Here is a 9,158-nt window from a genome sequence, read left to right on the forward strand (position 1 = left end):
ATTGCGGTCGAGAACGATGAGTCGTCATCGTATAGTGGTCAGTATCCCTGCCTGTCACGCAGGAGGCCGGGGTTCGATTCCCCGTGACGGCGTTTTGCCCTGGAAGACGTTCGCTTGCTAGGTGTGATGCTGTCCCCACTCCTTTTAGTGCAGTATTCTGATTTGGAGACTGCGGCAACCAAGGGGAAGCAAGGACCACACGTACTCTTCTTCCTCTGCGAACGGCACTCTGGGGAAGCACTTGGGGAAGCAGGGAACAGCTCACCTACACGGCGAGACAAGCAGCACGCCTCCGTGGGGCTATGGCCACCCTTGGCTTCGGCGCTAGGCAAACCAGAGGGGTTACACATACAACAGTGCTGTACTCGTCGCTGGGGTGTGTGCATCGGCACAAATGTGCTCCGTGCCTCCCCGCCTTGACAGTCCGTATCGGCACAGTCTGCACGAGTCTGCCTTGTGTTCACTGCTTCATCCTTTAGAACATGTAGTGGTGGCGTCCACCCAGCACACATATGTATGGGGCCGAGGTCTGGGGTAAACGATATCCGGCCTCATAGATAGGATCATAGGAAGTCGGAAAGCCGGGAGCGGGATATCCAGACGTCGGGGGATGCGGCACCGTGCAGCGTGCCCCTCGCCGCCGTCCGGAGGGCTACTCCCGCCATCAATGTACATTTTTGTCACGTAGACACACATAGAACTGCTCATTGTTCTCTGCCGCCTCGCTTGCACGCCGTTGACCTGAATTGTTCTGGAACGACGACATGACGGCCGCAGCGCCGAAGGCGAAGAAGCTGAAGAAAGCACCTAAGCCGGTCCTTGAGGCACCTCCAGCGGATGGCAACCATCCAGGAATGTCGCCCTTTGCCCGGGCGCTGGGCTCCACCGACTTTCAGACGCGCGAGAAGGGACTGCAGGCGCTGGCGCACTTCCTGACACGTAAAACTGAGCTGAAGCAGACTGATATGATGAAGATATGGAAGGGCCTATTCTACTGCTTCTGGCACTCGGACAAGCAGCCAGTGCAGGTAGAAGGGCCGCCGGCGCGAAGCGGTTGAACGTGTAGTTAAACGCTTGTCGGTCCAACTTATTCGTTTTTAGTCGCTAACAGCGGCTGGTCCCTTGCTACCGGAAAACAGGCCGAGCTCGCGCAGCGCCTTGCGGCCATGTTGACCAAGCTGAACGAGCAGGTAAGGCGACCATAGTCGGCAGGGAGAATGCTGACGGAGGACTGATCGCGGAGTGCGATACCGCCAGCTCCAGGGGCATATGGGGCAGGGCTGCTTGTGCGCGGGGACGTGGGAGACAACGGCGGGATGGCACGCTGCACGCGTCCTGGGGCCCGGTTCGGAGGGGAAGGCAAGGGCATGTTGGCCACCCGAGTCCTTCGCCGTACAGGTGCTACTTACAAGCCTCCTTAACTGCTTGCTAAGAACCGCCCCACAGTTCACGCCAAACTCGACCACTGCTGCTGCTGCCGCTGCTGCAAGGCCGCCCACGTTGCCCCCTCGCCTCCTCCCATGCAGACCGCCTACCTGTACTTCACCTGCTTCCTGGACACGATGCGGCGCGAGTGGTTCGGCATCGACCGCCTGCGGCTGGACAAGTTCCTGATGCTCATCCGCAGATTCGTGCACCAGATGTTGCTGTGCCTCAAGGCAGCCAAGTGGTGAGCGCAGCGCCCGCGGCCCCTGGGGAGGCCCACCGTACTGCGCCGGCTGGACAACCCCGCCGCAGTCCTGCTCTGCCTCCTTCACTCCGACCACAACCTCAGCCGCGCCTCAGCCCCGCGCTATCCCGCACGTGCCGCGCCGCCCCAGCTTCAGCCTCTCCTGCCCGCTTTGCCCCGCCCAACGCCCTGCCAACCCCACGCCCGCAGGCGCCAGGAGCTGGTGTCGCGCTACACGGCCTACCTGCAGTCACAGGTGGTGCTGCCCAGCGACACGGTGCCGGCCGTGGGTCTGGCCTACCACCTGAACGACCTGCTGCTGGACGAGCTGCGCGGCGCCGCGGACGGCCAGCCAGTGCCGGCAGAGGCGCTGGCGGCGCTGCTGGCGCCCTTCGCGGCGGCGCTGGCGGCGGGCGAGCAGGCCATGCTGAACCGCATCAGGTGAGGGCGCATGGTTGTGGGGGCGAGCGCAGGAGGGGGGGACAGGGGACGCGTGGTGGACACGGAGGAGGCTGCGGGCTGGTGGGGTTGTTCCGGTGTAGCAGGCGCATCAGGCATGGGCGATGGGTTGGGCGGCGTGGAGGGAATCTGCCAGGATGAGGTTGAGGCAGTGAGGCAGGGAGTGGCAAGTGACGACTGTGGCTGGGAGCGAAGCATCTCTCACCTCATCTCCATCGCTGTGAAGTCAGTGCAATGCGGCGCCGCTTCGACATCGCCGTCTCCAAACTAGTCATGCCTGCAACCCTTGACCTGCCCTCACCTCTCGCTTCACCTCATTCAATGGCATCAGCCTGTGAACCCGTCACCCTCCCCCTCGCTCTACTCCCCCTTCCGCCCCACTGGTGCTCCATTATCTACGCAAACCCTTCGGCCCTCCCCCCTCGCGCCTCCGCCACAGCGAGGGCCTGTTCGACAGCCTGCTGGCCGAGCTGGCCGCGCCCACAGATGACTCGCCCTACCTGTCGCAGCTGGACGTGGCGGCGCTGGCGGCGGCGCTGTTCGAGATGGGAGCGGAGCAGCGCACGCGCGCGCGCAACCGCCAGGTGGGGTTGGGCGATGGGGTGCTGCGGGCTTGGGCGGGGCGGCGTATGGTGGACGAGGCGGGGAGGGGAGGAACACCGGCCGGCAAGGAGGGCTTGCAGGCTTTTGACATGGATGGTGGCTGGCCGAGTTCTACGGCGAGGGCGTAACGACGCCAGGGAGCGTGTGGCCGCGCCCCCGAGCGCACATCTCCCTGGTGGTGCCGTGTCGACAAGCCGTAACGACACGCGTGCATTCGCCCTGCCTCTCGCCACACCGCTCCACCCCACGCCAGGTGCTGTATGATCTGTCCAGCTCGCTGGAGCGGCTACAGCGGAAGCGGCAGCGCGTGGACACGGGTGAGCACTGAGCAGTGGCTCCTGGGGCAGCGGTTTGGGCGGGTGGGGGCGGTGAGGGGAGGGTTGCTTTGCGTTTGTGGCGGAGGGCGATGTGGAAAGGGAAGGCGGCTTGGAACGGGTGAACGTGGTGGAGTTGACGTCGCTGATTGCGTTTGGTGTTGCGTGCGCAGGGGCAGAGGCGGGCCCCTCCTCGAAGGGCGCTGCTGCGCCTGCGGGGAAGATGAACAAGAAGCAACAGCGCGCGGCGGCAGCGGCGGAGGCGGCCCGGGCAGCGGAGGAGGAGGCTGCGGCCGCGGCGAAGGAGGCGCACCACGCCAACGGCGGCGCGGCGGCGGGCGGCAAGAAGGGCAAGCAGCACAAGGTGCCCCTCGACGCGGTGGCGCTGCACGAGCTGCACGAGCACCAGCACCACGAGCAGGAGGAGGCGGAGAAGCACACACACGCGCTGGAGCAGCAGCATAAGAAGGCGGCAGTGACGCCGGCGACTGGGAAGAAGGCGGGCGGGAAAAAGGGCGGCAGGGGCGATGTGGCCACGGAGGAGGACGGCGAGCAGGCGGCCCCAGCCTCGGCGGCGTTGACGCCGGCGGGTAAGAGCAGCAAGGCACAGGCCAAGGAGCCGACGACGGGGCAAAAGATGGCTCTGCGGTCAGTGGTTGCGGGGGTGGGCAAGCAGGCGGAGCCCGCCTCGGCGGCCAAGTCCAAAAAGAAGGGCGCGAAGGAGCAAGCAGCTGAGGACGGCGAGGGTCTGGCAGCAGCGGTCACGCCGGCGGCCTCGGCTGGAAAGACGTCGGCGCTGGGCAAGCGCGGCGCGCCGGGCAGCAACGCCTCTACGCCAGCTGCCAACGGCGCGGCGGAGCAAACGACGCCCGCGGTAAGGCCGTTGGGACGCTGTCCGGGCCAGTGCGTACATGCGTGACACGCACAATGGGCTGTAGCGCTACCGGTTGCGCATGCACCAAGTCCACACATCGGTCTTGTACCCGGTCCTCATTCGACAACTTGCTGTGTGCAGGCTGCGGGGCCCAGCTCGGCGAACGGCAAGGCGCAAGCGGGCGCCACGACCGCCAAGAAGAAGGGCGTTGTGATCAATCTCAAGAAGAACCTATACTTCGAGCACGGCGGCCCCGTACCCGATCCCGACATCCGCACGCCGCCGCCCCTGCGCGCCAAGGTGAGCGCGGGCACGTGATTTTGGTGCCAGCGTGTAGTTGCATGCGTGCAGCCAACGCCACGCGGGCCCATTGAGGCGGACAATGTGCCCTTGTACTTGCCTTGCTGCTAAGTCCTCCACCCCGCGTCACCTCCGTTGCCTTGCAACTCCCTCTCCCCTCTCTCAGGGTGGCATCCTGAAGAAGGGCTCTGTCGCGCAGCACGCCAAGACCTGCCCGCCCAAGGGCTCCGCTGCCGCGGCTGTCACCAGGGGCGCGCCGGATAGCGCCGGCGCCAAGGGCAGCGGCGGGCGGGTGCTGCCGAAGCAGGCGCGCCGGGCCAGCGCCGCGCTGTTCTTCTGAGGTCGTGGCCGTGAAGATAGCAAGCGGCGAGACTTGGGCATGTCTTCGTTTGGGGAGGCCTTAGTATCCGGCTGGAGTCGCGTGTGAGCAGTGCTCGCTAGCGCCCTGGCGGGGACAGAAGCAATAAGGGTTAGTAGTGCAGTAAAGGGTAAACCATAAGTATGTTGCTGTCTTCCGGCGCTGTCAGGCGGCTTGGAAGGCCGTCGGCAGTACGGGTGCATCCGAGCATGTACGTCTATGCAACTGCTGGATGCAATTGGCCTGCGTTGGGGCGAACCACGGATGTGCCGCTGGACGATGCGCCGTTCCATTGGGTGGTGCATGTGATTGCGTGGCGGGCCCGGTGGATTGCTGGGACTCTGCATTGGTGTCTCCAAAGTGCCAGTGGCAAGCGGATTGGGCCGGGGGAGGATTGGGCTGCATTTAGTCTTAATGAAGTATGTCCAAGTGTTTAGTATAGTTACTGGCTTACTGCGCTGCTGCCACGGATTGTCATTATGTGGTCAAAACCGACAGGGCGGGATCCCCGACGCCCTCCCCCCCGGCCTGAATCGCTTCGCTCTGGGGGCTCAGCCCAAGAACGCCACGCCACGCACAAGTCTCGAGAGCTTGATTACCAGACAGATCTTGTGTCGCAATGATTAGGTGTCTGAGAGGTGCCGTGCCGGACGTGGTTTATGGAGGATGGGTGGTGGCAGTGGGTGGCCGTCGCGGAGGTGCTGGCACAGGCTGGCCCCGGCATGACTCTTCTGTACACAATACCGTACGCCGTACGGTAGAGTGCGGCAAGGAGTCCCGCTGTCCCGACTGGTCGAAGCAGTGTTCGGGGACAACAGGTGCAGTACGTCAGTATGAATTACGAAGGCGTCTTGACTGCAAGCTTCACAGCTCCCAAATATCTCTAGAACGCATGACACTGCCGTATGACACCGCGCTCAGTCAGAGATGCGCCTTTGGCCGGGGAACGGCCGTGCGGGATTCCAGGTTTGCATATGTGCATTGCAATCCGCAAGTCCCAGCTCCAATGACCCCGCATCACATGATCACAGCACCATTTGGCACGCACGCGGCACAACGGGAACTCGTCTTTCATCCCCTCTGCTCTTGCTTGTCCTAGATCACAATGCACGCGGCACCTGGTGGCATGCACTACAGCAGTAGCCTTCATGTCCACTGTTGCAGCGCCAACAGGCTTCCGGCTTGATGTGATGCCTTGGGCACATTTAGGCCTTCGCAGGCTTGATTGCTGGTGGCCAGTTCGGGCGGGCCAGCGGGGCCCGTTTTGGCTCTGGTCCTGCGACAGCCATGCTTGACATGAGGACAGGCATGAGGGGAATTGCATGGCTGCCGACACAGCCGGGTATGTCAGCCTGGCCCTCCGTATAGTGTCTTGCACTCCTTCCCCCACGTAACTCTACTCCTCCAAGTCGCCAAAATGGCCACCGCCGCAGTTCACGAGGACTATGCTTCCGTCTCGAAACTCGCCAAGTACCCGTTTGAGCCCTACTGGCCCAGTGCCAAGCTCAGGATTTGCGTTACAGGTGGTTATTGATGAAAGTTTGAACTGCGAAGCAGCATAGGGCCGTCGGCGTTGAAAGTTGAAACTAACCGAGTTGCCATTTCGTTCAGGCGCGGGCGGCTTCATTGCCAGCCACCTGGCCAAGCGTCTCAAGTCTGAGGGTCACTACATCGTGGCTTGCGACTGGAAGCGCAATGAGCACTTCGCGGTGAGCTAAGTTTGTTGATGATCTGGTGGGGGTGGTCTAAATCGCCTTTGCGTGAGACGAAGCATAATCGCACATGTAATAGACAATTGTGTAGACTTTGGGATTCCGCACCGCACGGGGTTTCCACTGTGTTGCGGAGGCAGCTTGACGAGTCAAGCCGAGCTTCCGGAAACGTGCATCGTGTACCACTAGCGCTCTGTCAGGAGTGGGAGGACAATTTGTGGTCATACAGGTGGATCGGGAAGGGGTGCAGCCTGCATAGCTCTGGGGGCGGGTCGGGGAGGGCGGGCACCGAGGGCATGTAGGGCTGTGGCACGTGGCCGTGCCACGCAGCCGTGGTGCAAATGCCGACCTTAACCTGGGCGTTGCGGTTGGCTTGGCACGCATTCGCAGGAGGAGGAGTTCTGCCACGAGTTCCACCTGGTGGACCTGCGCGTGTACGACAATTGCAAGAAGGTGTGCGAGGGCTGTGAGCACGTGTTCAACCTGGCCGCCGACATGGGCGGCATGGGCTTCATCCAGTCCAACCACTCCGTCATCATGTACAACAACACGGTGCGAGCCGGGGCCGGGGTTGCGGGCTTTGGGCCGGTTACCTGGTTACGGGCTGGGCGGGTTACCAGGTTGTCCCGTCTGTTGGAAAGCAGTGCGGCGATGGTGGGGACGCGAAAACGGCCAGATGGGTGAAGCCGGGCCCGGTGCTCGTGGTGCGTATCGCTGCTGCTCCCGCACCGCTGACAGTATGTGGTGGTGGTGGTCCCGGTTGCAGATGGTGTCTTTCAACATGATGGAGGCGGCGCGCGTCACCGGCATCAAGCGGTGAGAGCGCACGCAGGCGGGCAGGGGGATGCGCAGGCATAGCGGCCCAGAATGGGATGGGGGTGCGAGGGCTGGCGGCTCGCTGCCAGGGGTGGTGGTGCGCGGGTACACACACACCCTAGACGTCGGAAACAGGTTAGCTCGTGGTTGTGCGCGCTCATGTGTGTGTGTGTGTGTGCGCGCGCGTGTGTGTGTGTAGTAAAGCTTGGCGCTCAGCGGTTCCCGTACTGTGGCACCTCTCCATCATTGGGCATAACCACTTACTCGAATTACTGGGCGCTTATACGTGTACCGTAGTACCAGGGGTTGAATGTTTGCCTGCCTGCTGCCCGCGCACATAGCTTCTTCTACGCCTCGTCCGCCTGCATCTACCCCGAGTACAAGCAGCTGGATGTGGAGGTGGAGGGCGGCGGCCTCAAGGAGGACGATGCCTGGCCCGCCCAGGTACAGTAGCTGAGGGCAACTGAGGAAGCCGGAGGCGCTGGGGGCTGTGGAGGGGAGCGTGCGAAGGAAACGAGTCTTGGGGCACTCATGGCGGGTTTACGGTCATCCCATCACCCGCCCTGGACCCGCGTCACCGCGCAATGTCCCGCTGGCGACAGGCCAGGTATATGGGTTGGCTATATGCTTGTGCGGTCGGCTGGATGTCCTCTCGGCCGTGTGTCTGCGTGTCGCCGGCTGCTTGCTGCACCGCGACGCCGCTGTCACTGCTGATTCTTACACCTCCCAAACGTCTTCGCCCGCAGCCCCAAGATGCGTACGGCCTGGAGAAGCTGGCCACCGAGGAGCTGTGCAAGCACTACAACAAGGACTTCGGCATTGAGTGCCGCATCGCGCGCTTCCACAACATTTACGGCCCGCACGGCACCTGGAAGGGCGGCCGCGAGAAGGCACCCGCGGCCTTCTGTCGCAAGGTGCTCACCTCCACCTCGGAGATCGAGATGTGGGGCGACGGCAAGCAGACGCGCTCCTTCACCTTCATTGACGACTGCGTGGAGGGCATTCTGCGCATCACCAAGTCGGACTTCCGCGACCCCCTGAACCTGGGCTCCACCGAGATGGTGTCCATGAACGGCATGATGGAGCTGGCCATGTCCTTCGACGACAAGAAGCTGCCCATCAAGCACATCCCCGGCCCCGAGGGCGTGCGCGGCCGCAACAGCGACAACAAGCTCATCCTCGAGAAGCTGGGCTGGGAGCCCACCGTGACGCTCGCGGACGGCCTCAAGTGGGTGTGGGCGTGGGCGTGCTTTTTGAAGGGGTTGCGGTTGCGGTTGGTTGGGAACGGGGGCTGCGCTGGGGATGGCGTGTTGAGGCCGACGGGGAGCGCTGCGTGAACAGCTGGGACCGCAAGCGCACAAGAGTGCTGCATAGCCGGCGTGTTGGCTTGCATAGCGGTAGGCGCCCAGGTGCTTGCCTTCCCCATGTCGGCCTTGGCATTGGCTAAGCCCTCGGCCCAACTCGCGTGCCGTGCCGCAGGCGCACCTACGAGTGGATCAAGGGGCAGCTGGATGCGGAGAAGGAGAAGGGCGTGGACGCAACCAAGTACAGCCACAGCACCATCGTGCAGACCAGCGCGCCCATCGAGCTGGGGTCGCTGCGCAAGGCTGACGGCGAGGAGGGCTTCGAGTAAAGGGCCAGGCCAGGGCTGGCGTCGTTTTGAAGGTCGTGGTAGCGCTAGGCAATAGTCGCGTGACGGCAGTCCTGGCAAGGAGTATCCGGTTGTGAATGGTCTGTGTGTGTGGGAGTAACGTCATGTCGACTGTTGGTTGTTATGTTATTTTGGGAGGCTCGCAAAGTGCTAGCCAGATGCTATTAAGTGACTGTGTGTTATGAGATGCTGCGTGTACACGGCGTATGTGTGCTGCGGCTCTAAGCCGGCGTGTGCTGCCGGGATAGATTCATCTGGCGGACCGGAGGTGAACATACCATGTTTGCTAACTGATGACCCGGACTGGCTCAATCCGCATGTGGGGTGCACGATGCACGGCGCGTGTGCATAGCATGGCGCGTTGTAATACGACGCAACCCAGTGCTGTAAATGTTCCAAGTT

General features: G+C 62.9%; 2 protein-coding genes across 2 annotated transcripts; both read left to right on the forward strand.

The window, feature by feature from the left end:
* Window positions 1-709: 709 nt before the first annotated feature.
* CHLRE_01g019200v5 (uncharacterized protein) lies at window positions 710-5,791 on the forward strand. Its single transcript, XM_001689444.3, has 9 exons — window positions 710-1,028; window positions 1,140-1,190; window positions 1,527-1,669; window positions 1,880-2,110; window positions 2,568-2,712; window positions 2,985-3,048; window positions 3,219-3,919; window positions 4,061-4,219; window positions 4,386-5,791. Exons 1-9 carry the CDS (start codon window positions 765-767, stop codon window positions 4,557-4,559), a joined length of 1,932 nt encoding a protein of 643 aa, XP_001689496.2. The 5' UTR covers window positions 710-764; the 3' UTR covers window positions 4,560-5,791.
* A 148-nt stretch (window positions 5,792-5,939) lies between these two features.
* On the forward strand, window positions 5,940-9,158 carry CHLRE_01g019250v5 (uncharacterized protein). Its single transcript, XM_001689445.2, has 7 exons — window positions 5,940-6,100; window positions 6,189-6,286; window positions 6,680-6,841; window positions 7,056-7,105; window positions 7,447-7,549; window positions 7,852-8,333; window positions 8,585-9,158. The coding sequence occupies exons 1-7, from the start codon at window positions 5,995-5,997 to the stop codon at window positions 8,736-8,738; spliced, it is 1,155 nt and encodes a 384-aa protein (XP_001689497.1). The 5' UTR covers window positions 5,940-5,994; the 3' UTR covers window positions 8,739-9,158.

The sequence above is a fragment of the Chlamydomonas reinhardtii genome, chromosome 1 (genome assembly GCF_000002595.2).
Source record: "Chlamydomonas reinhardtii strain CC-503 cw92 mt+ chromosome 1, whole genome shotgun sequence".
In the NCBI taxonomy this organism is placed as follows: domain Eukaryota; kingdom Viridiplantae; phylum Chlorophyta; class Chlorophyceae; order Chlamydomonadales; family Chlamydomonadaceae; genus Chlamydomonas; species Chlamydomonas reinhardtii.

What these genes read in the sequence shown, in the direction of transcription:
- CHLRE_01g019250v5 (XM_001689445.2), top strand. Translation starts at nt 5,995, where the DNA reads ATGGCCACCGCCGCAGTTCACGAGGACTATGCTTCCGTCTCGAAACTC. An exon ending in CGCGTCACCGGCATCAAGCG is followed by an intron (nt 7,106 to 7,446) that starts GTGAGAGCGCAC and finishes CCGCGCACATAG; the next exon opens with CTTCTTCTACGCCTCGTCCG. An exon ending in ACGCTCGCGGACGGCCTCAA is followed by an intron (nt 8,334 to 8,584) that starts GTGGGTGTGGGC and finishes GCCGTGCCGCAG; the next exon opens with GCGCACCTACGAGTGGATCA.
- CHLRE_01g019200v5 (XM_001689444.3), top strand. Translation starts at nt 765, where the DNA reads ATGACGGCCGCAGCGCCGAAGGCGAAGAAGCTGAAGAAAGCACCTAAG. An exon ending in CGGACAAGCAGCCAGTGCAG is followed by an intron (nt 1,029 to 1,139) that starts GTAGAAGGGCCG and finishes ACCGGAAAACAG; the next exon opens with GCCGAGCTCGCGCAGCGCCT. An exon ending in TGCCTCAAGGCAGCCAAGTG is followed by an intron (nt 1,670 to 1,879) that starts GTGAGCGCAGCG and finishes CCACGCCCGCAG; the next exon opens with GCGCCAGGAGCTGGTGTCGC.